Here is a 24200-nt window from a genome sequence, read left to right as displayed (position 1 = left end):
TTGTAAAATGTAAGATCTTTCATGTCTCCATGTCGTCCCATTTGCTCTCTTATCTTGGTTGACACCAATACCCTCGATATCCTTGATATCCCGGATATCCTCGCTAAAAAGCGCAACACAAGTCAACAATAACTCATAGATAACAATCCCTTGGATTATCACTACACACTCAGGACTCTGTGCGTACTAACAATGGTTAGGGGGTATACTCATGATGGTAAAGAGCTGATGAAGGTGTCTATGAAGGAGGATTTAAGCTGATACGCTGTGCGGGACATACCGTGCGTGTATATTGTGTTTCTAAACGCACTATTACTTTGAGTGATGACTGTGACGAGTGAGATATTATCTGTTCCTAGAAGTGTTTGTCATTAAACATTCATATTCGATTGGTCATTATCATCCGTATCTATAGACATTTCATGGCTGTCCTGTCCTGTATTCCTTCTTATTACGCATGGTATCCTCCATTTCCCTCAATGCCCTTTCGCCTTGAGTATAGCCATTTTGTCCTATGTTCCATTCCACCCGTAAACGCCATTGGTATCAATTCCACGCCTTCCTAAGCCCAACCCAGTCCCCATTCAATCCCAACCCCAATTCATTATTCGCCAACCTAACCCCTAACCTCACCCTTGACATCCCCATACCCCTCCCCCGTCTTCTCCACCACCGCCGTCTTCCCATTCGGCAGCGCAACCTCCGTCTGTCCCCTCACACTAACGGGCACAACATTATACACCCATCTCGCGATCAGGAAGCTGCTCACAGCCCAGATCCAGACCACGATCGCGAGGCTGACGGTAATGAAGAGCGTAGGTACGAGGACCAGGAGCGCGACGCCGATCCAGAAGAGTGAGAAGAGGAGAGCGGTGATGAGCGAGAGGAAGAGGACGCCGAGGGAGAAGGAGAGGAAGAGTGCGATGGGGGTGAATGAGAGGATGAGTTGGGAGAGGAGGAAGGTCTAGAGCGTGTTAGTTTTGCGCTTCGAGAATTTATATGGTACTGCTGATGGGATAGAATTGTAACTTAGTAACAACTTACGAAAAGAAGAGGTTGTTCATGTGCAAATGTACTGATATTGCTGTAATACTTCTCGCGCGCCGAAGGGGTGACAATGTAGTTGTCCACCAGGCTTTGGATGCGGCTGAAGATGCCGGAAGTTCGCTGCTGGATTGCCATTTTCGGTGAAGCTGTAGTGTCGTTGTGAGAGAATTGAGGAGCGGTTTGTGATGGCATTTGGAATCGTGATTGTGCAGAGGAATTGGAATAGATGAAAAGTAGGCTTCGACTTGCTCTTGCTCAGCTCTCCAACGCTGGATGACGGCATTCACGTGATCACGTGTCGTTGTTGCTTCCTTGTTTGGAGCTTTAGCGAGCCCCGTTCTTACGGCTCGACTTTCTTGCTCTGTGTTACTGTTACTCGACTGTCCAAATTCTGAAGGTCACAGAATCGCTGGAGAGATCACAGGAGCTACATCCGACATTCATGAGCGTCGAATTGTACGAAATGGGGGTCTGAACACTCTATAATTGACCTCCATGCTAACTCAATTCGATCTCCGAAGCAAAACACAGCTTCTTCGTTTATTCTGATGCCAAAACATACCGAGACATTGTCAACCAAGGACCTTACATATACAGTAATTCTTCAATTGACGTCCATCTCGCTATCAGCTGGATTTCTACTATTCGCGGACCAGCCTATGTCTTCCATGTTTCCCATAATTGCTATTGAACATCTCATTCCAATATCCCCATAACATCACAACGAGAGAACAACATGCCCTGCATATGGTTAAAAGAGTCTCTCGGGGATCATACAACCCATGCTACCTGATTCCAGTTGACTAATATGGCTTCCAATTACATGTGGGTTCAAACTGCCTACCCGTTTCTGGGCTTACTGCAACCCTCCATCTTCCATTACTTTCAACAACTCCTCTATCCAAAGTGCTCTACTATCACTATTTCGTCTTAGGAATTTGGGCCCCAAGCTTGTGAACTGTTTCCTGGAGTGTCAGAAATGTACTTTTGATGACTACGAGTTCTTTGGACAAGACAATTACCAATAAAATGCGTAAATACTAGTTGTGATTACAAGTTTGTAGAAGATTACCACAAGCTACACCTACAAACTCACAGACTTCCCACTCTTAGCAGACTCCTTCGCAGCCTCAATAATCCTCAACACATCCCGCGCCTCACTTGCCTTCACAGGAACCTCCTTCTCTCCCCCTCCCGCAACAGCCTTCGCAAAGCCTTCATAGAGCTTGACATAAGTCTCCGGCTCAACATTCTTCAGCACGCTAGCCTTTGGCTTCCCATCCTCCCCAAGCACAACCAACGTCCCCGCTCTCTCCTCGCCCTCAACACCAAATCCCTTATCACCTGGCATCATACCAGCTTTCAACTGATCCTCCTGCACATCCAAATGGAACTTCTTAAAGCTCCCCTTCGTTCCCCTCACCCAATACCTTAACTGCTCAGTCTCCACACACATCACCCCCGCCTTAACCGTAACCAGCGGCTTCCCCGTTCCATACCCAAGCAGCACCGTAATACTATCCGGCTCCTCCCCCCCATCATCCCTCTGATTCGCAAAAACGGCCGTAACGCTCTCCGGCAGCCCAAACAGCACATACGCCTGATCAATCAAATGCGTCCCCAAATCATACACCACTCCACCCGCCTGTTCCATGCCCAGCGTGCCCTTCCACGTCTCCGGCTTGACGGCTTTATACCGATCGAAATGCGTCTCGAACTCGACCACCCTGCCGATCGTATCCTCGCTGATCAGTTTTCTCACAGTGAGAAAATCAGCGTCCCATCTCCGGTTCTGGTAGACGCAGATGAGCTTCCCTGTGGCTTTCGAGACGTCGATTAGTTGCTGTGCTTGTGAGGAGGTGGGAACGAAGGGCTTCTCGACGATGACGTGTTTGCCTGCTTCGAGGGCGGATTTGGTGAATTCGAAGTGTGTGTCTGGGGTGGTGGTTATGACGATTATCTCGAGGTTTGGGTCGGCGAAGAGGTCGGTTGCGGAGGAGTAGATCTTTGCGGAGGGGTGGTCTTTCGCGGCGGAGTCGGTGGGTTTGGGGGTTCGTTGCACGATGGCGGAGAGGGTGAAGGTCGGGGTGCGGAGGATTAGGGGGATGTGGAAGACTTTGGCGGACATGCTGTTTGGAGATTAGCTGCTGTTTCTCTATTGTAGGGCTTGTGGAAGAGGAAGATATACCCATATCCGATCACTCCAACATTGTAGGTTTTGCTTGCCATGGCGGGGTAGGTATCTAGTAAGCTGTAGGCAAAGAGAGGTATTAAGACAACAATTGAGTACTGAACAGAAATAAAGAGTATGGCTGTGAGAAACTCGAAACGCGGGAATCAAGTATAAATAGCAATTCGAGTCTGCGATACGAAGGCGAGAAAAGTGATCCAAGAACACATCAAGCTACTTACCTCATCCAACCCTTGGCTTGCAACCCCTCCATGACGATAGCGGGGTCAGGGGGCGGCAGCTACTTGGCCTGGCAAGCTCAACTAAGAAATATTTTTTCCTCAATCGCCGATAAAACGGCCGGTTGGTTATCATTTGGACATGCACATGTAATATTTCGGCCATCCCGTGTTAAGCTAACGTAGTCTTTCTGCTGAACAGTATTTGTACGTCTCCGGGTGACCTCCTTTGTTTGCCGATACTCGGGTATTGAAGAGGCAGGTTTGCCGATCTGGGGAAGTATTTGGGTGAGGTTGCCGAAGCGGCAATTGCTTGAGTTTCGGTTGAGTGTCCTCGATACGGAGATTTGACCAGCATAAGAATGAAAGTATTTCTTGCTAAATTTGAGATTGACTTTGCATCAGACGAGAAGTGTAGAAGGACTTGCTTCTGGTCGGGTTGACATGTAGTTTAGTCAATGGAATCAACTACCTATCAATACTATACGATAAAGTGTTTCTCATGCTGCAACCAGTCAATGTCACGTCCAAGAAGAATTGCATTTGACAGGGAAGTCCAATTCCACTAAACACTAACTGACTAGACTGGTATCATTACTTTCATTGCGTCCGTACAAACACACTTTGATATCTTATTTCTATGCTATGCCATTTTTTTCTACCATGCCAACAAACAGAAGAAGCTATCCATCAATTCGCTCATCGCTCAATATGCTCGCTCATACGGCACGATACCCATCCCCCATTCGATTGTTCTCCATTACATACCCATCCTAGTGCTCCATTACAAGCTAAATGCTTTCCCATTCCCATTCCCCTTACCGTTTGCCTTTCCGTTAGGAGTGCCATTGGGAGTTCCATTGGCACGTCCATTGGCTTTTCCATTAGGCGTTCCATTTGCTTTTCCATTTGGTGTTCCATTCGCCTTGCCGTTGGGTGTACCGTTGGGGGTTCCGTTGGCACGTCCGTTCAGCTCGCGGTCAATACCCTTCAATGCATCTTTTCCAGCTGACTCCGCAGCGCTGTGCTTGGATGCCTTTCCACCCTTCTGGTTCGACCGTCGGAGGTAGGACTTGACGAAGAAACGGACAAAGAGGAATGTCAGTGGAGTCAAGTAGAAGACGTTCAACCAGATAGCGAAGGTCTGTCCGCTGGTGTCGATACACGGGACCGTTTGGTACTCGGTGCGGTATTGAATTCCGTTGCTGCTAGGAGCGGATGTTGTCTGGGCAGTTGGCGCTGGTGCGTTGACGTTCTCGGCAAGTCCTTCTTCTCCAGCTGCACGGTACAGGTACTTCATAACCAACTTTCCGAGCCCGGCTGAGGTTGCTGCGGAGGCGATTGAGGAGCTGGCGGCTGATGCGGCGGTCTTGATTGAGCCCTCGATGTCTGCAACCTGCACTGGGATTTCGTAGGAGAGGAAGGAGTGGAGAGATGCATAGGCGGTTCCGACTAGGAATTGCATGATTTGCATGGTTGTGAGACTCTGCTTGAGGCTTTGGGGAATCGGGACAGAGAAGGCAGTCAGAGTGTAGTAAGTGTACTATATTTCGTTAGCATGTTTCCCAAGCGGAAGGACGGAATACGTACCATGAGAGCATGAATTGCCGAGTTGACAAAAACAAACATCCAGATTGGTGGAGACATGTACCGAATTCCAGACCACATGCACATCATAGCTCCAGCATGATGATAAGTCTGCAGAGTCGAGCTTCGCTTTCCCTTGGCCAAGATAATAACAGTATCCAGAACCTCGTAAAACTTGCTCAAGTAAAAGAACCAGCCATAGAAAGCAAGACCCTCATTCCACAATCTTCCAACATCTGTAGGGTCTGGTTGTCCCGTCTCAGTCAGGAGCATAGATGACGATGTCGACACCCATTGTGAGAGGGTGCCATTGTACGCAACCGCATTTCCAAGTCCGCGAGCACCGTGCATTTTGCACAAGCTGTCCACCATAGGCGTCAAAGTCTCAGCGCCTGTCCATCTGGGCAAAGTTCTTTGCAGAGCCCCGAACATGCCAATGAAGGTCCAGGCAGAGTATACTGCCAATAAGATGTTGTGTGCCACAACAAACCAGAAGAATGGCTTCGTCTTGCTGATCGCCCATGGCTTATTCCCTCTCGAGCGGTTATATGCGTTGACAGAAACAACGGTAACGGCGTACACGCTGGCAATCGTGATTGGCACTCGAATGTCTAGAACAGAATTGTAGATCGAGCTGGGTATCGTAAATGGCGGAGCGAAAAGTGTCGAGCCAGCGGGCGGCGAAGGGAGAGTTCGAGGCTCGTTGCTTGGGGGAAACTGGAAGAGGTCGGAGTTGGGGACGGATAAGTGCACCATTGGAGAAGACATCTTCACTCAGTGTTTGAGGGTATAGCTCCTGTGCGTTCTAGACTTTTGGGTTGTGGGATATCCGCTTTCTGGAATGTGTCGAAGCTGGGGATGTGGGCACGCGACTTTTGGACGGGAGAAATGCCTGTTCTCAGTTCGTCAATGGGACGCGAAAGAAATTAAGTGTAAACCCAGTAGCGCAAAGACTGCAGAGGCGCAAAGGGCTTCTGCGTACAGTAAAGAAGAAGAGCTGTTGCAGAGCAGAGTAGAGTAGAGTAGAGTGGAATGTTCTTCGAAGGACAACCTTTTGCTACGGAGGTGCTGGCCGTGTTGAAGTTTCATCAAGCTTCCCAGAACAGGGAACTGGCAAAGGTTGCTAGATAAATAAAAAGCCAATTTCTACCGAGGTCTGTGGTAAGCTCAGCAGCTTTGCTTGTGGAGAAAGGACAAGCTGGCCAGGGACCTTGACATGTGAGGAAGAGAGAGGGTGGGAAGGGGATGGGGAAGGGTGAGAGTGTGAGTGTGAGTGTGAGTGAAAAAGGGCGAAAGGAAAGCTTGACGATACAAACCCATGGCCACCGGGCAGACGACATGTTTTGGGAAGGCCAGCAAAAAGTGTTGAATAATGATGACGCGGGGCGTTCTCGCTTCGCTAATAAGGTAAGGTAGTTACAGTAGGGGTTTAGTTCCTTGCATAAGCGCTGATTGGAGCCGCATCCTCCTCCTCCTCCTCCTCCTCCTCCTCCTCCTCCTCCTCCTCCTCGTCCTTGGGGGCGATACGTAAACACAGCCTCGAGCGACCATCTTCGTGTTACAATGTACTTTAGTCAAAGTATATCTTCACTTTCAACTACTCTCTCAAGTCAAGTGAAGCTACTCGGGCCCTGTTCCTTCTTTTCTCCGCTTCGTGCTTTTTGCTTGGCTTTCTATTCGACGCGTTCAATAGCGGGGTCCGGGTCCTTGTCCTCAACAAAATCAAATTCCAACAGGTCCTTTCCCCTTCGAGCCATGTCCGAATGCCCCTCTTCAAGCGAAGTATCGTGAGTCGGTCACCAGTTATTCCGCGATTCGTGTCTTAGGTAGTTCGTGTGCCGAGGTTCGTTACACAAGGTCTTCTCGCAAAGGTCGTGTGGCAAATGGGATCGCATACGATTGAGTTCATGTGATATATGATCACGTGGGACCTATGAGATGGCAAGAGATTGGCTAACGATGGAGGCATGCTTCCTGATGTCATGAAGATGTATACGGGTTTTCATGTTCCTTGATGGCCAAAGTAGCTTGTGTTACCGTTTCTCAGCTGAAAATGAGATGTGCAGAGTGCTCAACAACCAACATCCGTACATATTGGCCCATCCCATGTGTCAAAATATAAATTTCAGCATCTACCATACTACCACCCACATTTACACTCGCGACTTAAATTTCTTCTCTTTACTCAACAATCCCATGCCCCTCTTCTTCAATGACCCCTGCCCAGGCGGATTCGGCGCCCCAGTCGTATAATTATACGTTGCGTCCGCAGGCAGCACCTTAAACTGAATCGTCGAGTTCCCCTCCCTATACTCACTCTTCTCAGGGCCTACCGTTACATAACCCTCCCTTGGCTTCTCCTTCCCGGTAGCGATATCCAAGCCATTAATCGCCCTCTCGAACATCTCTAGCGAGGCGAGCGGTTGGTAGAAAGGTACTTCATGGCCGGACTGGTAGACTCGGACAAAAGAGAATTTATTGGCTTGTTTTACCTGTCCGTGTACGATGGAGTCACTGGTTGTGAGATTCGTGTAGCCGGCGCAGGAGAAGTTGGGGGCATTGATTTCTTTCGAGACGGCTTCGACGCCAAGCCAGTTGCAGCTGTCAATAGTGTTAGCGAGTATTAAGAAATGGAAGAGTGGAGACGAACTTGTAATCTGCATCTCCAGCGTAGAGCATAACTGTCAGATTCTGGGCAAGGAGCTTCCTTAGAGCAGAAACAGTGCCATATTCTCGGTTGTCGTCTCCGGTTGCAGTGAGAGCATCGAACACAGCTCCCGAGGACTCTGAGAAGTTCTGGAATGCTCCAATCGCAGCTTGAACCTTTGGAGTGTTGAGATATGAGATGTAGAAGCTGTATGGGAAGCGGTCCGGGCTCAGCTCTCGTATATCGAGTTCGTCTCTGCCCAGGTAGATGTCATAGATGGACTCAACAGTAGCAGAACAGAAATGGTCCTGTACATGTTAGTTACATGTCTTGCTTAGTGCTGAAGTACTCACAGCTGCTGCACAAATCGCATCAAGCCCTCTAGCAGCGCAATCTTTGATTTGATCAACACAATTTCCTGGTCCGTACAGATTGTTGTAGAATTGAGCTTGGATACTGGGACTGAATGGAGAGTAGTCGTAAGTGTTGCCTGGGGAGACGCTGCAGCGAAGATTAGCACCCATGAGCAGCTGTCACGGGATTGAATACATACGTGAAATTGTAAAAAGACTGATACTGAATCAGAGGATCGAACCACCCGTTTCTACCAACAAGTCAGATCTTTTGATTGCCCAACACAAGCAGAGTACTTCTACATACCCAATCAAAACAGTCTCCAACGAGATCTTGTGCGCCCCGAGAATATTTTTCGCATTCTGCTCCTCGATATACTCGGTGAATATTGGTCCCCAATGCCCACCATAACTCTCACTTCCGAAGTGGAATCCACGACGAGAATATTGTGGGAAAGCTCCCATGAATCCCTGGAGCGTCTTCCAGAAGTTTGGCGCTGCATTACCAGTTGTGCTTGCGGTGAGGGTCTGGTTTGGGTAACTGAAGGTGCCACAGGTTCCGAACTTTTGAGCATAGTCGGGACAGGTTGCATCGGGTAGGGAGACAATGACGTTGCTTAGAAGTCGTTAGCTGTGGACGACAATGGATTGAAGACCAATTTACTAATTTGGGTCAACATATCCATTGACAGGAATGCTGTAGGAGAATCCCGTCTGCACAAGATCAGTTTTCTTTGTCTTCTAACTTGGATCTAGCAACATACCTGCGTCGGCTGGTCGATATAAATCATATTGCTAACATTCGACCAAGAATAAGGATTATTATAAACTTTCCCATCACTGTCCACTCTACAAGGTCCATTCTCCTTGAATAATCCAATCATCGAAGAAGATCCCGGTCCTCCATTGATCCACACCGTCAAAGGTGCTTCAGTCGGATCCACGTTCCGCGCCTCGAAGAACCAGAAGAAAATATGCTCATTTTCAGAGACATCTACATATCCAGAGTAACTCTTGACCTTCGGATCCAACTCGCAGATTCCTGTAGGAACTTCCTTGTATCGGACTGGTAAGCCGAGATAGCCAGTGGCATGTTGCAGATCTTTAGGAGCTGGAACGAATTGCGCGAAAACTAGAGAAGCTGCAGAAAGCAAAAGCGAAACTTTTGAGAAAGTCATCATGAAAGAAAGAACCCTTCTAGAAAGACAATTGCAAAGGAAATAAATTGAGAGAAATATATCCCGATTTATATCTTCCCAGCTCAGAGGAGTGGGGTGGATAGTTCAAGCTTTGCGGAAGCTTCCTAGCTGCAGATCTATCGATGATACCTGCTTCTTCCGAACTAGCTCGTAAATGCCAGCTGTCTTCCTTATTTATTCCATGCCTCGAGCATGCATACTTGGTGAGGTTTTTAATGAGGGCCGGGCGAAATTGAATAAGCAAGATACAACTAAAAATAACCAATTTTCAACCTTCATATACTTGTTTCCACAATAGGCTCTGCTTTAATCAAAAAATCAAACTACTCTTTTCTACAAATCAAATTGACATATAAGAGCTAGAAGGAAGTATCTATTTAAAGTGTGGTGATGCGAGGAAGTAAGTGACACATAGAATATCAGCGCAATCCTTTCATTAACGGCTTTGGCGAGGGCCTGAGATACCGGCCCTCATCAAAACCCCACGGAGTAGATGGACTCGATAGAGTAGAATCATTTGATCATATTGGAAAACCATTGACAGGTCACCGTCATCAGTCAGGGGACCCTAGCCGGAACAAGAAGCTGGAAAGTATAACACTGCCCATGAACGGAGGATATTGCCCGTCCGAGTACTTATAATCCGAGGAGCGAGCTTGAACAAGTGTAGTGGACCTGGAGGAACAACTGTCATATCGATGCTGAATAGTTTGTCACCATGAGATTGTGGGCTCTGAGCATTCCGAAGTCCGTGAACTTCGATTTGAGATCGACATGAGCGACTACACTTTACCGGTCAGACAAAGACCCTGGTCAAACTCCTGCGACTTCGGCAGGCCAATGTGCTTTTTGAGATAGGACTTGTAGACACACGTCGCTATTCACGGAATTGACTTTCATCAATTCTTACATTACTGAAGGCCAACAGCCATCAGCAGCACAACGCAACTCCATCTTAACAGATTCAAAAACAAAAGGGAGAAGCAATCAAACAAGGTTCAACGCGGCCTTTGTAAATGTGTCAAGGGAGACTTTTGGAGGAATATCACGAAGCGGATAGACCGGAATGAAAGAGATTTGCCATCACTTGACCTCGACCAAAACTCTAACGGAGCAATATCTTGACACAGGAAATGGATCATAGAGTGTGCCGGAAATTTGATGGCTGAAGGAACTTTTCCCAGTCAGCGCCTGCTCAGATGCTGCTTATTCAACGGCATACGAGTGAAATGTCTGGTAGAACTCATGATATGTTGAATATCTAAATCCAATGCTGATCTTTAAGTAGGTAGTAATCAAATATGAAGGACTGAGGGCAAGGAAAACAAGGACAAAACTACGACCAGATAACAGTGAATGAGTGACGGCTTGACCATAGAGAAGAATCGAAAAAATATAGGAATTATCATTCCAAGAACAATTGAAGAGGATAAAGTCTGCCATACTCAAAATCCCGCTTGGTTTGTGATAGACGCCTCAAACTTCAGGTCCACATCACGAGCCCGCGCGAACAAGCCCAACATCGCCTCATTCCTCACCCCCAGCAATGACACCACTCTCCACCCTCTCAAGCTGATCTAATACCCTCACAATGTCTGAAGACGAACGGTACCGCACCTCCACACAATACCGGTTATGGTCCTACACGCCACAATCGCTCCTCGCGCTTCGCTCATCCACGAACCGCATCGCCGCCGACCGCGTCCGCGAAGCGGTGCGACGCGTACGAGAGGCTCGGAATCTCTCTTCGGCAGATACGAGCGAAGCTGAGAATGGGGGTGTGGTTATTCCGGAGGGAGAGGTAGACTGCCTGACGGTGGAGGAGGAGTTGAAGCTCGTGACGTTCTATTGCAGGCAGACGCTCCAGCTTGGGGATCATTTGAAGGTGCCTACTGATGTCAAGGTATGCTTGCTTGCCGATCATTTACAAAATGATGCATGATATGGATGTATAGGAATATGGTACTGAAATTTGTAAATACAGGCAACAGCAGTCCAATATATAAAGCGCTTCTACATCACCAATTCCCTCATGACCTACCACCCCACCGACATCCTCAAAACCGCCCTCTTCTTCGCCACCAAGACCGAGAACCACTACTTCCGGCTCACCAAATTCGCAGACCAAATTGGCAACACAAAAGCAGAGGATGTGCTTGCTTCTGAATTCCTGCTCACACAAGGATTGAGATTCACGTTCGATGTTCGACATCCCTTTAGAGCTCTAGAAGGGGCAGTCATGGAACTACAGGCTCTATCAAGAGAAGACTTTCCTGCACTACCAGGTGGAGGTTCTGTCTCTAGAGATCGGCCAAGTAATATGGAGAGGAGGGTCAAAGATGCGCATGGCAAAGCAAGGGAATATCTCAAGACTAGTGCTCTGTTGACGGATGTCTATTTCCACTTTACGCCAAGTCAGATCATGATGGCTGCCTTGATGCTTGCCGATTCGGAATTGATTCAGTGGTACATAAGATGCAAATTCCCTCCCTCAGCTGGAGACCTGCAGAGAAAAGTACTGAGCACACTGGGGAGCTGTGCGGACATGCTCAGGAGTGTTGGGCCTAACGCGGATTCCTCAGCGGCGGAGCGCAAGGAACTGAAAGGGCTGGCTAAGAAGTTGACGAAGTGCAGAAACCCAGAGAAGATAGATCTCGTGGCTTTGCAAAGGGCGAAGAGGGAAGGAGATGAAGGCGACGAGGAGAAGATTGTGAAGAAGAGGAAGCTGGAAAAGGAGAAGTCATCTGCTGATGATTTATTTGGTCCGGAAATCAAGAGGCCATAGGATCTGGTACGGAGGGAAAATGTCATTTAGCAAGGCGTTTGGGTCACAATTGCATATGGATGGCGTTTTGAATGAAGGATTCTATTTGACATATTGGCCTTCTAATAATAGATGTTATCTTGAGCTGGAAGCTATCGCTTCACAGGTACGAATATTCCCCATCATCTTTTCGCTGAAATCTGCACTGAAGCAACTGACTGACTGCTTCCTCAGATCATGATAGCAGATGGCTTCAAAGCCTTTTTTTGCATGATTGCCCTATGGTCGTTTTGTTGAAATGTTTGTGCTGAAGCCACTTGAAGCGCCCGCATGAGTTTTAAGAGCAAGTAAATTGTGCAGGCGGTTAAAATATCTCCGATCAGGATAATACTGCTCAAAAACCTGCAGCAGTGATCTCTGTATTAGTACAAGGTCACTGAGAGTACCTTTGTAATACCGTCGCCCAGGCAGCTTTGACCTGGAAGTCTTGCCTCTGGTCTAGCATCTGGAACAGGTAGTATAGTCGTCAAATGTCCTCTTGACATCTGGACTGCATCATCTGGATGCCATTGGACTGCTTCATCCATGGCAGCTCATCATCCTCCACCTTGATGCATGTGAGGTAATCGATACCTGCATCCTCAACAGACAGCATTGAGTAGTTCGCACAGAGGGGTGTAACTGCCTTCTGGGCGAAGTCCTTCAAAGTCCTCAGGTCTCGCTCTATGCCCTGGCGCTTCGCTTTGGCATGCAGGTCCTTCGAACGACAAGCCTCAACAGCATCAAGGACGAGAATCGTCGGGAGGTATGCATCGCCGTTTCGGCCAATATCTCGATATACCTTGCAGCGCATGCACATTTGGGTGACGTCCGATGCTTTGTTTGCCTTAGCCAAAGACCGAGCGAACCAGTCTCTCCAGTACTGAACGACAAACCAAGTATCAAAATCGTCATTGTTTAAAGTACGGGAGAATACTTCAACGTTGCGGACCTCGTTTGAAAAGAGGGCCTTGTTGACGGATTCTTTCATTTCTAGAAAGATATCCAACTTATTCTCGATAAGTTCGCCAATAGGTGAGAGAATTTCGTCCATTTTCAAGGTCGGCCATGGCCAGAATGGATGGTTTGCCACGATGTGAATAACACCCTCCTTGAACATTGGTTTTGATTCTAGGAAGAATGCTAGGTGAAGCCAGCGAGGTGGGTCTTTCATAATTGCCATGTAAAGCTGCCGGCCAAAGTTCATCAAGGCAGCATTGATGTAGGGTCGAACGACAGAGATGGTTCCGTACAAACGGGCAGCATCGACAAGAAGTTCCGATTGCATAAGGGCTTTATTAATACTTTCAGTGTCGATACGCGGAGGAAGATTGTAGTATATGCGGAAGAGATTATCGTAAACTCGGAGGACATCTGCGCCATTACTGTTGGCCATGGTGGCTGGAGCTGTTTTGATTTTCTCGTCGTGGGCGATCTGCACATGTGGAGCTTGAGATGGGAACGAAGCCTGTACTTTGTTGGTGGCTGGCTGAACATTGTCAGACGGGAGATTGACGGCGTCTCTTTCGGAATCAGATCTGACCTTAGTACTGACGTCGAGTTCTGCCCCTTTCAGCATGATAGATTCATTATGGAACTCGGTAGACTTTCCAATGTTTACAAAGCTTGCAGGCATGTTCTGGATGTTCTCGATTGAAGGCAATAGGCAATTGGCCTTCACGTCCGAAGTCGGTGCAGCCTTCTTTTCATCGAAGGAGCCATCTAATTGTGGAAAATCTGTAATACCGGAATTGCTAGTACCATCGTTCTGTAAGACCGGCTTCTCGCAAATTTCTTGGCGATGGTCAAGCTTGTCGGTATCTGCTTTGGTCTTGCTGTCGTCAAGTCTTGCACAGGGGAACAAGTGCTGACACTCGCTGCTTTTCTCGTCTTTCATATCCTGGGCACAGTTAAGAACGTCGAGATTTCCAGGGTTCGCTGCAAGACTGGCACCCTGGCTTGGATAAACAGGCTTATCCAATTGCTCGCTTTCTCTGACGAACTCGTCCATGACAGTCTGGTTAGGGGCAAGAGAATCTTCGTTTCTGCTTGCATCCTCAAGCTCTCGAGTTGATGCAGCACCGTTGGAAGCCCTTTCCTCTATGTCAACCTCTTCCTTAAAAACTTCAGAAGGCGCTGTGGCGGGGACTGCTTCGTGCTTGGTAGCGATAGTGTCATGCACAGAAGCAGAAGCCAGATTTGAGCATTCTCCTTGATTAGTCACGCAAGCTTCCAAGAATGGAGCAGAGTTGACATCCATGGGACCTTCCCTATCCATAGGAACTCCGTCGCCCGTGATCTCAGTGTGGCTTTCGTTTTCTACAACAGGTCTTTCCGTGACTCCCATCTTATCATAGTCTGAGGTGTTGGTTGCCATGGTATTTTGACCATAGTGTTCTAGCTCCATATCATGGTCCTCCTTGCTTTTCTCATTAAAATCCGATGGAGGACTGTCATGCTTGATAACAGACTCAGATCTATTATTCTGGGTAACATCTGGATTTACGGACTGCTTAATCTCGGCAAGCTCTTCGCAATTTGAGCTAAAACGTACAGCTGATGCTGTCTCCATCGTCATTTGGCCATTACTTGCTTCAACTCCTTCCATAGGATCGTCAACAACTAGATTTGGTCTCTGGCTTGTGCTTTTGCCTTGATAAGGTTCCTCTGGCTTGGCAGTTGGCTTCCCCTCGGCACCTAGGCTTGCCTCTTGAGCACAGGACTCATACTGACTCATCGGAAGCAGACCATCGGATATCTGGTGTACAACTTTTTGTGCTATTTCTTCCGCTTCGTCAACAGGTGTCTGTCCAGCGTCTGTTGCCATAACGTCGTCATCAAGCTTCTCCTTCTTGATGATAGTTGTGTCTTGCGTAACCTTCGGGGAAACATTGACTGGAGAAGTTTTACTTGACTTCTTTTCAGTAAGTGGAGTTAGTTGGATATTGGGTGATTCATTTCCACATTCAACACTTGGCTTCTGAGGCGTACGTGGTTTGCTCTTGGCTTCTTTGACTCTTGTAGGTCGTATATCTCTCGGAGAAGACGTTGCGTCTACAACGGGATCATCCTCGATTTCCATGGCCTTCTGCAGTCGTCCTGTGGCTTCGTTTGGCTCAGTTGATGGCTCAGGCACGGCGAGGTAAGTCAATGTCTAACCCATGTGTTAGTATCTACGCCTACTTGATACGAGGCCATAACATCCAGCTTAGAATCAAGGAGATTATGACTTACAGTCCTAGCAAGCTGATTCTTCCCTGGACCTGCTTGGGTCTCCAACTCAAATCTCGCATATAGCTGTCTCTGAAATGGATTGGGGTCCGCTGCAAGCATGTGGGGGTCAGGTTCGATCTCTTCAATGTTAAGACGTAACATCTCATCAAACCACGACGATATCCGTCCAAGCGTATGAGCGTGAAGGATGTAGCTCTGCCTCAGACCATTGCTCTCAAGCTGGATAACCACGTCTCCATTCATAAATTTTGGAAAACAATTTCCACTAGGCTTGGGTATGGGTTTGAGAGCAGTATTCTGCTTGAATTTGACACTGGCGGGTTTTGGTGCATTCTCATCATCGTCGATAGTAATAGCGTCGTTTGCTTTGCCTGTTGGTTTTGATACTCTCTGCTTCTTCTGTGCAGATTCACCAGCCTTGTCGGAGTCGTTGCTCTTTCGACCACGCTTACCACCAGTGGCCTTGCCGCTCTTAGCTGCAGGTGCCATTGCGTCCTGTCGATAGGAGTGAGCAATTATTTGAATAGGATTGTTGGTTGAGGAGATTTATGGTGATGGGGCAATCATGAGCGGGAAGCAAAGCTGTCTAGATCTCGAAGTCAGCTAGTGAATGGCAAAAAGTATGCAAAAGGTGGTCTCTATGCAAAGAGAGAGGTTCAATAAAAGTGAGTAGACAAGATATCTCAGGTGGAGAAAAGACGTTGGAGGAATACCTGTCAAACGTGTGTGTCAATGCTTACTATCGCAGCAGCTGTGTCTCAATTGAAGTGAGAATCATAGGAGACTGAGCTAATAGTTGAACGCAAGTTACCAATTGAGGACTGAAGGACGAACTATTGCGCCGTCAACTGGTGGAGTGAGAACTGAACGGCAAAGCAGAAGAATTAAAGAGATGATAACCCAATGATAAGAAACGCCTGTTAATTTTTAGATATTGAAAGTGTAAGAGTTGAGCCCTAGCAGTTGGGAGGTGTTGAGCGTACGGTGCTGTCGTGGTAAGGAAGAAAGGAAAGAGGAAGAGGTCGATTAAGGAGCGGCTTGAGATAAGCAAAGGAAGTGGGTCAACGGGAGAAGCTAGGCCAAAAGACAGGCCGGGAACTGCGAAGATAGGAAGAAGTGAATTTATTTTTTTGAACGTATGGGACAATGCGTTTGCTATCGTGCTATGGAAGGTGCGATTTGACTTTTGTTGACAACAGCAAGGGCTTGGAAGTTTAAGCGAGTGCCAAGGAAGGTATGTTCGATGTATCAACTCCTTGGGAGCAATCCTGAGATACAGGCTCTGTAGCAAACCTTATAACCAGGAGGTCTCAATTTCTCAATAATGCGGTCCCTCAAACGGCCCATAGTTTCTGAGTACTTGAAAAAAAAGAGGAGATCCTATTCCAAAATGAACGCTCTAGAACGCAGAAACCATCTGTTATCGCCGATACAACCCTCCTTTTAAAAGACGCCAATCTGAATTCACGGAGTAGCTTTCACTTTTAACAACTTCTCCGCATTCTGATACGCAAACTTCTCAAAGTCTTCCTCACTCATCAACCCACTCGTCTTGATCACATCAATGAACTCTCTCCCTTTCTCATTCGGCGAAAAAGGATAGTCGACACTGTACAAAACATGATCGATTGACGTCGTCTGCAATAAGCAAGCAAGCGGTGGAAGGGTGAACATCCCGGATGTCGTGATCCAGATGTTGTTCTGCCAGACTTCGCGAAGACCCCGCTCTGTGGCGTTGAATCTTTCGGATACCGACACGCAACGATCAAGTTGGAAAGGAAGCATTTCACCCATCTAAAATGTATCGTCAGTCAGAGTCTCCTCTAAAAGTAAACATATTGTACTCACGTGTCCGATAACAATCTTCAGCTTAGGATACCGATCAAAAAGACCACTCGAAAAGAGCCTCAGGATATGTAATCCAGTCTCCGAATGCCAACCCCAGCCGAAAGCACTCAAAGCCAGAGCAATCTTGTCGTCATAATTTCCCTTATAATGCTGCAACATCTCATCTGAAGCGAAAGTTGGATGAATGTAAATCGGGACATCCAACTCTTCCGCCTTCTCAAAAATGGGCCAGAATCGCCCATCGTCGTAAAATTGACCATCAAGATGGTTATCCACCAAAGCTCCCAGAAATCCAAGTTTGGTAACACAGCGTTCAAGTTCAGCTGCCGCTTCCTTCGGGTCGATCATTGGAAGTAGTGCGAATCCGGCCAGGCGAGTGGGATTCTTGGAAATTGCAGCGGCGAGCTCATTATTGGCTCCGATACAAACTTCTGCGGATGCATCAATTGGCCCATGGGAGAGGACTTGCAAGGAGACTTCTCCCTTCTCGAGATCTTTGATACGTTCGGTTCCGAGATCTGCGAGCTTGGAGACGATATGGGGTGGAAACAGCGCATACATATCGTCGGCCCCCGCCTTCGTGACCGCCGAGCGAGAAATATAGTGTTCTTCGAGAGTGATAAAAGGTGCCATTTTGACGGTACAATAATATTGCGAAAATAAAAATTCTGATGAGATAGCATAGACTTTCGAGAAGAAATGTTGCTGCTTCTTTATGACGTGTGAAGTTGTGCCCTTATCTTACGTACAGTTCGTTAGCTCCGCCTAATCTTAACAGCGCCATAAATCCGCATCAACAATCATGAAGCGGCCGAGAAAAAAACAATTTAACGAGTAGCAACATTCGTAGCTTATCGTTACTCCGTACGGAGCTCAGTACCTTCCGTAGTGCAGTCAACAGTGGACTGGAGAACTGCATGAGTGAGCTCATTGGAAGAGAGGGACAGACAATCAGAGTCGCCCCACGTGCGGAGAAAACAGTCAGCCGAAATGTACATCAGGTCATGAATCGACTTGAGCGTGGAGCCTATTCAGAAAAAGACGAGGTATCTTTGAAAAATAAATTGATTAAGATCTCATGGCAAGCTTCGAAGTGGAGCCCCCGATTTTTCTGTCACCTAATTTTAAGTCTATGCTATCTGTAGCCTCTGTGTTCCATCTCACCAATGAGGCGCGTGGTTCTGAAGAGAAGTGATAGAACTCCACTACACCACCCATAGACAATACTACAAGCATACAATAGGCAATGATACCTGTAAGAAGAACGATTGACAACCCTTCCTCAGTGGCCAAACGCCATGCCTCGACGAAAATGGACAGTAGATTCTGGTTGTAAACACCACGTGATCACCGAAGCGAAACCGACTCAGCTAGACCAAACACCCGACTTGCTGTCTATCCTGCCTACGAATCATTCCGCGTTCTACTAGGACGACTTTAGTCTACTCAAGATCTGATACCTAAGATTACTGAAACTGTAGAAGACTTATAATGTCCGCGGCCCCGGGTTGTAGGATCGTCCCAACAGGTCCCTTCCAACAGCTGATGTAATCCCCGGATTCTCCTGTTTGACGAACTAAACTCTATTCAGAATACCACCCCTGGAGAGCTTAAGGCCCGCCCCCACATTCATGCGTTGATTTAAGCTACATCCTTGAAAGATCTGAGTACTGAAACAGAAGGAGAGGTATATCGTGGTGACAAGGCACTTGGTATTCATAGCTTCTGAAAGTTAAGAGGGAAGTGGCGGGGACGTCACAACACAAGTTTCGCACATTGCAGTAGGTAGCAGTCAACAATGGCATTCATCAACTATACAATGCACATCTCCATCATCCAATACATATCGACCTCTCACTCCCATACAATCCAACCCAATCCACTCCCCACCAGATAAATACAACCACTCCAATCCCCATATCCCCTTTCCTCACCATCCACTCGATCATTAAGCCCTACTAAGGCACCTCTAACCGCCATCGTGATAGCAAGAGCTATCTAAGAAGTTGCGTCAAAAGAAACAGGAGTCGAAGCCTGTCCGGCCGCGGCGGTGTCAAGCTTAATGTTCTTTGCGAGCTTGGTCTGCTCAGCGGCAAGATCGCTATCATCGCCTCCCTGGGCAGCCTCGACTTGAATACCGAGGACCTCTGCGGTGAGCTTGAGGACCTTGTTCTCTATCTTGCCGTTCTGTGGAAAGCACAATAATTAGTGGCCATAGTTGAAATGCAGGATGATACCAGGATGATAAGAGAAATGAAAAACATACCTGGAGCGCAGTAGCAGCATCTCCACTCGCCGCCTCAATAGCAGGGTTGAAAGCCTGGACCTCCGCATCCTCAGCAGCATCATGGACACCCTTGATGACCTTGAGGTCGTTGGCTGAGACGGCAGCGAGGTTGTTCATGTCGATCTTGGCGAAGAGGGCGTTTGCCTTGGACTCGGCGTCTCCGGCTGTTGGGCCAGAGATCTGGAAGTCGTTGTAGGCGGAAGCAGTGAGGACATCTCCTCCGGCGGCGGCGGCAGTAGCATCAGTGGCCGCGGCCTTCTCCTTCTTAGGAAGAGGGGAAGAAGCCACAAGGGCAAGGAGGGAGAAAGCGAGGATGGAGCTGGAGAATTGCATCTTGAAAGTCTGGGTTGGGAAGAAGCCGAAAGATCGAAAAAATGTAAAATATAGACAATAGAATAAGTTTGAATGAACAGATCAACTGTTGAAAGAATGTGATTGAGTAGAATGAGTAGAATGAGAGAAGGACTTGAAGACTGTAGAGCGCGGCTGAAGAAGAAAGGCACTTACTCCTCGAGGGGGAGGGCACTTATATACAGACGAATAGCTCATGTATCTGGGTAGCTTCTCTGGGCACGAACCGTTAGACTTCGCAACTGAGGAGAATTGCAAACGGGCTACGGCCCAGAAGTAGAAGCCACTCCGACTCGCATGAACAAGATCGATTGGTTTCCCCGTCTCATCTTGCCCTTCTCACGCCGACTCGTCCGTTGTGCTCCCAGCAACCAGGGTGAAAGCTCCATCGCCCAGAGATGCCCAGATACACAAGCACAACGAAGCTTTGCCCAGGCGCAATTCTGTGATCCGAGAGCAGCATGAAACCTGACTTGAAGCGCAAACACGCACAAAAGGAGGCAAGCGGGCGATCATACGACAGCACCAAGTAAGATGTGCCTCAAGTTCCGATCTGCGTCGAATCTTGGTAGAGGGGTATACCCGCGGCTCGGCGTATGCTTGGGATGCTTGTCTGGCCTGGGCAGCCTGGGCGTTCTCATTCGAGGAAGATCATGATGAGGTTTCAAACTTGGCGGCGAGGGGGTGGGTTTGTTGGGCTTGTTGCTGAGGCGAGGTTTCAAGTCATCAAATGGGTTGACGTGAAACTGTAAACTCCACATTAAACGAGACGAAGAAAAGCCAAATGGAGCAACAGCAGACTCATCCCATCCATCTCATTAAAGATGCGACCGCTTCAGACGATACCGGACCACAAGCTGGCAATCTGGCACATGAACTCTATCTGTGACGCATCTGATGACAGTGGAGATACGTCCTTTAAGTTCACGATCCGAGTCTTGCGAAGGGGCTGACGTTGACCCGAAAACAGCCTCACTCACTCACGTGCCACCGCCATTGTTACGAGCTCGCTACCAGATTTTGAGCAAACCCGGTTTGCGGAATGCATAAAGGTCATCATTACCGCTCGATGATGAGCAGGTTGTACATCGTTCAGTACATCAGGGGATGTGAAAACAGTGTTATTTTTGGTTGCAAGGTCTCGTATTTCTTGGAAGCGATCACTGAGACAGCTAGTCCTGGTGCTAGGAGATTTACTCTAGCTTACTTGAGTATGAAGAAGAAAAAGTGTACTAGAAGAATTATGTTAGTTTGCAAGTGCATGTCACAGGAGGTCTAAATTGTTTTCAAGTATGTATTCCACTGTATTCTTCTATTTAACAGACCGAAAAGTCTTTGTTTGGTGTAAATAATGCAGACAACAGGTATCAAAGAGTACCTTAGTAACACCAGAACGCCATAAACGCCTCTGCTTTTTCCATGCAGTTGCTACTACTCTCATATCTCATCATTCATGAAATGATCTTCCAAAACCATTTCTCTAATCATAAAGCTCCATTTCATTCTCATCACCACCCAATGCCTCCGTGACATCCGCATCGTCCATCTCTTCATCGTCACTGCTCGAGTCAGATTCTTCGTGGTTGGAAAGGACGCGGATACGGCCATTATCCATGACGACTCTGGCCGTCTCTCCATCCTTGATTGAGCCTCTGAGGATGAGAACAGCGAGCTTGTTGAGGACTTCAGTCTCGATGAGTCGGGCAAGAGGTCTGGCTCCGTAGCTTGGATGGTAGCCAGCATTTCCGAGCCATTCGCGTACAGCGGGCGAGCAGTCGATAATGACATTTCTGCCATTGGTAGAGAGGCGTTTCTGGATTTCGCTGAGACGGACGTCGACGATCTTGCGGATCTCGTTCTTGGACAGACGGTTGAAGATAATAGTCTCGCTGATCCGATTGAGGAATTCGGGCAAGAAGTAGTCTTCCAATGCTTTAGTAACGAGAGCCTTGGTGGTATCGTCGATCTTGCCATTGAGTGTGGTGGCTCTTTGAAGGTATTCTGCTCCAATGTTGGATGTCATGACAACAATGCAGTTTCGGGCATCGATGACACGTCCTTGGCCGTCGGTGATACGACCATCATCCATGAGTTGGAGGAGAATGGTAAGGACCTCCTTGGCAGCCTTCTCAACCTCATCGAAGAGCAAGATTGAGAAAGGCTTTCGGCGGAGAGCCTCGGTAAGCTGTCCACCAGCATCATGACCGACATATCCTGGAGGGGCACCAATCATACGACTGACGGTATGGCGTTCTTGGTACTCGGACATGTCGAGTCGGATCATAGCCTTTGGGTCGTCGAAAAGGAACTCGGCAAGAGCCTTCGTGAGAAGAGTCTTACCAGTACCGGAGGGACCGCAGAAGAGGAAACTGGGCGGCTGATTCGGGTTTGACAATCCAGATCTTTGCAGCCGGATCTTGTCGGAAACCGCTTTAACACCCTCTCTCTGACCAATAACGATTTTGGACAGAACTTTCTCCATCTGCAGGAGCTTGTCTTTCTCGGTAGCCTTGAGCCTGTTGACAGGGATACCAGTTGCGCGAGCAACGATCTCGTTGATCTGATCTGGTCCAACAACGTCGGTAATCAGTGATCCGCCGCCATCTGGGTTGCTGGCGCTCAAAGCCTGATCTGCAAGCACTTTCTCTTTCTCCAATTGCTTGATGAAAGCTTCCTGCTCAGGGATGGCGTAGTATGTCAAGTCTGCAGCCTTTTGATCATCTCCCATTCGCATAGCTTCGTCTTTCTTGACACGAAGTTGATCCAGCTTGACTTTGGCTTCTTGGATGGACTTGCTTCGGTTCTTCTCGCTCTCGTATTTCTCACGAAGAGGTCTCAGTTCCTCCTCGCAGTTGCTGGCGTCCTGCTTGGCTTGGGCGAGACGAGCCTTGGCAGCTTCGTCCTTCTCTCGTGATAAGGCGTGGATTTCAATCTTGAGTTGTTGAAGCTTACGATTGAGGTTGTCGAGTGCTTCTGGGAGTGATTCTCGTTCGGTCTTGACTGCAGCTGCAGCCTCGTCGATGAGATCTACAGCCGAGTCAGGAAGTCGTCTCTGAGTGAGATAGCGAGCAGCTAGAGTAGCTGCAGCCACAATAGCACCATCTGAAATGGTGATACCGTGATAAACTTCGTACTTCTCCTTCAAACCTCGGAGAATTGAAATGACCTCGGGAATGGTGGGCTCCTTGACGAGAACTTGTTGGAAACGTCTTTCAAATGCAGCATCCTTCTCGATATATTTGCGGTACTCGGCGAGTGTCGTTGCACCAATGCAATGTAGTTGTCCTCTGGCCAGCATGGGCTTCAGCAAATTGGCAGCGTCCATGCCACCTTCACCACTTGACCCAGCACCCATGAGAAGATGCATCTCGTCGACGAAAAGAACAATGAATTCCTTCGATTGCTCAATTTCGTTTAAAAGGCCCTTCATTCTCTCCTCGAATTCTCCTCGGTATTTGCTGCCAGCAACAAGCGAACCAACATCCAGCGAGAGCAACTTGCAGGCGGCGAGGTTGTCTGGAACATCATTATTGACGATACGTTGTGCCAGACCCTCAACCACAGTTGTCTTTCCCACACCGGGCTCTCCGATCAGGACTGGATTGTTCTTGGTTCGTCTGGACAGGATTCGGACGACTCGGCGAATCTCCTCCTCTCGGCCAATGACAGGGTCAACCTTTCCCTCCCTTGCCATGGCAGTCATGTCGATGGTGAACTTCTTCAGGTTCTCAAACTCCTCCTCTGTGTCTGCAGTCTTCGAGTCGACTCTGCGGGTGCCTCGGATACTCTGGACTGCATCCTGCAACACCTTAACGTTCGGGATATTGCCCTCCTTCAGTGAAGCCTGGCATGTAGGATCCTCCGACAGAGCAATGATCAAGTGATCGACTGCAATGAAAGAGTCTTTCTGTGTCTTTTGTAACTCGTTGGCTTGTCTGAGGACTTTCGTGAAAGAGGGTGCCATGGATATTTGGTCTGGTGGAGGGTTCTGACTCGGAAGTCGGACGAGAGCTCGATTGAGGGCTCGTTGGAAGGCTTGAGGGTCGCCATGAGCCCGCTCGACGACTTGTCGGAATAGTGATTGTGAGGCAGATCCATGGGAGGCGTTGACCGTTTGTTGCTGGTCCTTGGACTCGTCGATGGGAGGGTCGAGTAAACTGGAGGCGAGATGGAGGGGTAGTAGTTGAGGGTGAGCATAGGATTCTGCGATTGCCATGGCATCGGACAGAGCCTTGCTCGCCCTATCGGTGAAGTTCATGTTCGAAGTCATTTTGTCTGTTTGATCAAAGTGTGATCAGTGTGTTGTCGTGAACTTTGTGAGGCCGTTAATCGTGGATCTTGGAAGTGACCAAGTTTGGAACCACTTTCAGTGTGGATTTGGTAGTTCAACCAGTATATTGAATTGAGTTTGCTTGAGAAAGAGTCTGGAAGGCGA

The 24200-nt window shown here is 48.1% G+C and overlaps 9 protein-coding genes across 9 annotated transcripts; 1 reads left to right on the top strand and 8 right to left on the bottom strand.

The window, feature by feature from the left end:
* Positions 1 to 114: 114 nt before the first annotated feature.
* ONS95_009458 (uncharacterized protein) lies at positions 115 to 1391 on the bottom strand. Its single transcript, XM_058503056.1, has 3 exons — positions 1045 to 1391; positions 281 to 964; positions 115 to 186 (listed from the first exon to the last, which is right to left on the bottom strand). Exons 1-2 carry the CDS (start codon positions 1237 to 1239, stop codon positions 617 to 619), a joined length of 543 nt encoding a protein of 180 aa, XP_058361990.1. The 5' UTR covers positions 1240 to 1391; the 3' UTR covers positions 115 to 186; positions 281 to 616.
* A 740-nt stretch (positions 1392 to 2131) lies between these two features.
* On the bottom strand, positions 2132 to 3276 carry ONS95_009457 (uncharacterized protein; the record flags this gene model as incomplete). Its single annotated transcript, XM_058503055.1, has 2 exons — positions 2132 to 3176; positions 3236 to 3276. 2 exons carry the CDS (start codon positions 3274 to 3276, stop codon positions 2132 to 2134), a joined length of 1086 nt encoding a protein of 361 aa, XP_058361989.1.
* A 964-nt stretch (positions 3277 to 4240) lies between these two features.
* On the bottom strand, positions 4241 to 5811 carry ONS95_009456 (uncharacterized protein; the record flags this gene model as incomplete). Its single annotated transcript, XM_058503054.1, has 2 exons — positions 4241 to 4999; positions 5047 to 5811. The coding sequence occupies 2 exons, from the start codon at positions 5809 to 5811 to the stop codon at positions 4241 to 4243; spliced, it is 1524 nt and encodes a 507-aa protein (XP_058361988.1).
* Positions 5812 to 6886: 1075 nt separating this feature from the next.
* On the bottom strand, positions 6887 to 9224 carry ONS95_009455 (uncharacterized protein; the record flags this gene model as incomplete). Its single annotated transcript, XM_058503053.1, has 7 exons — positions 6887 to 7644; positions 7694 to 7998; positions 8044 to 8191; positions 8244 to 8294; positions 8351 to 8659; positions 8708 to 8757; positions 8808 to 9224. 7 exons carry the CDS (start codon positions 9222 to 9224, stop codon positions 7197 to 7199), a joined length of 1728 nt encoding a protein of 575 aa, XP_058361987.1. The 3' UTR covers positions 6887 to 7196.
* A 1609-nt stretch (positions 9225 to 10833) lies between these two features.
* On the top strand, positions 10834 to 12027 carry ONS95_009454 (uncharacterized protein; the record flags this gene model as incomplete). The annotated part of the gene is made up of 2 exons (XM_058503052.1): positions 10834 to 11145; positions 11227 to 12027. 2 exons carry the CDS (start codon positions 10834 to 10836, stop codon positions 12025 to 12027), a joined length of 1113 nt encoding a protein of 370 aa, XP_058361986.1.
* Positions 12028 to 12532: 505 nt separating this feature from the next.
* On the bottom strand, positions 12533 to 15768 carry ONS95_009453 (uncharacterized protein; the record flags this gene model as incomplete). Its single annotated transcript, XM_058503051.1, has 3 exons — positions 12533 to 13534; positions 13589 to 15199; positions 15280 to 15768. The coding sequence occupies 3 exons, from the start codon at positions 15766 to 15768 to the stop codon at positions 12533 to 12535; spliced, it is 3102 nt and encodes a 1033-aa protein (XP_058361985.1).
* A 627-nt stretch (positions 15769 to 16395) lies between these two features.
* ONS95_009452 (uncharacterized protein) lies at positions 16396 to 18201 on the bottom strand. Its single transcript, XM_058503050.1, has 3 exons — positions 18008 to 18201; positions 17128 to 17862; positions 16396 to 17073 (listed from the first exon to the last, which is right to left on the bottom strand). The coding sequence occupies exons 1-3, from the start codon at positions 18056 to 18058 to the stop codon at positions 16744 to 16746; spliced, it is 1116 nt and encodes a 371-aa protein (XP_058361984.1). The 5' UTR covers positions 18059 to 18201; the 3' UTR covers positions 16396 to 16743.
* A 924-nt stretch (positions 18202 to 19125) lies between these two features.
* Positions 19126 to 19747, bottom strand: ONS95_009451 (uncharacterized protein; the record flags this gene model as incomplete). Its single annotated transcript, XM_058503049.1, has 2 exons — positions 19126 to 19314; positions 19394 to 19747. 2 exons carry the CDS (start codon positions 19745 to 19747, stop codon positions 19126 to 19128), a joined length of 543 nt encoding a protein of 180 aa, XP_058361983.1.
* A 1498-nt stretch (positions 19748 to 21245) lies between these two features.
* HSP98 (Heat shock protein hsp98) lies at positions 21246 to 24035 on the bottom strand (the record flags this gene model as incomplete). The annotated part of the gene is made up of 1 exon (XM_058503048.1): positions 21246 to 24035. One exon carries the CDS (start codon positions 24033 to 24035, stop codon positions 21246 to 21248), a length of 2790 nt encoding a protein of 929 aa, XP_058361982.1.
* Between the last annotated feature and the right edge of the window lie 165 nt (positions 24036 to 24200).

The sequence above is a fragment of the Cadophora gregata genome (genome assembly GCF_030347475.1).
Source record: "Cadophora gregata isolate MNR1 chromosome Unknown scaffold_3, whole genome shotgun sequence".
Lineage (NCBI taxonomy): Eukaryota > Fungi > Ascomycota > Leotiomycetes > Helotiales > Ploettnerulaceae > Cadophora > Cadophora gregata.
This window is presented reverse-complemented; position numbering and strand designations above follow the sequence as displayed.

Coding starts and splice junctions, on each gene's coding strand:
- ONS95_009458 (XM_058503056.1), bottom strand. CDS start 1,239: ATGCCATCACAAACCGCTCCTCAATTCTCTCACAACGACACTACAGCT. Junction 965..1,044: donor ATGAACAACCTCTTCTTTTC/GTAAGTTGTTAC, acceptor AACACGCTCTAG/ACCTTCCTCCTCTCCCAACT.
- ONS95_009452 (XM_058503050.1), bottom strand. CDS start 18,058: ATGAGCTCACTCATGCAGTTCTCCAGTCCACTGTTGACTGCACTACGG. Junction 17,863..18,007: donor TGTTGACTGCACTACGGAAG/GTACTGAGCTCC, acceptor ACGTAAGATAAG/GGCACAACTTCACACGTCAT. Junction 17,074..17,127: donor TGAAGATTGTTATCGGACAC/GTGAGTACAATA, acceptor GATACATTTTAG/ATGGGTGAAATGCTTCCTTT.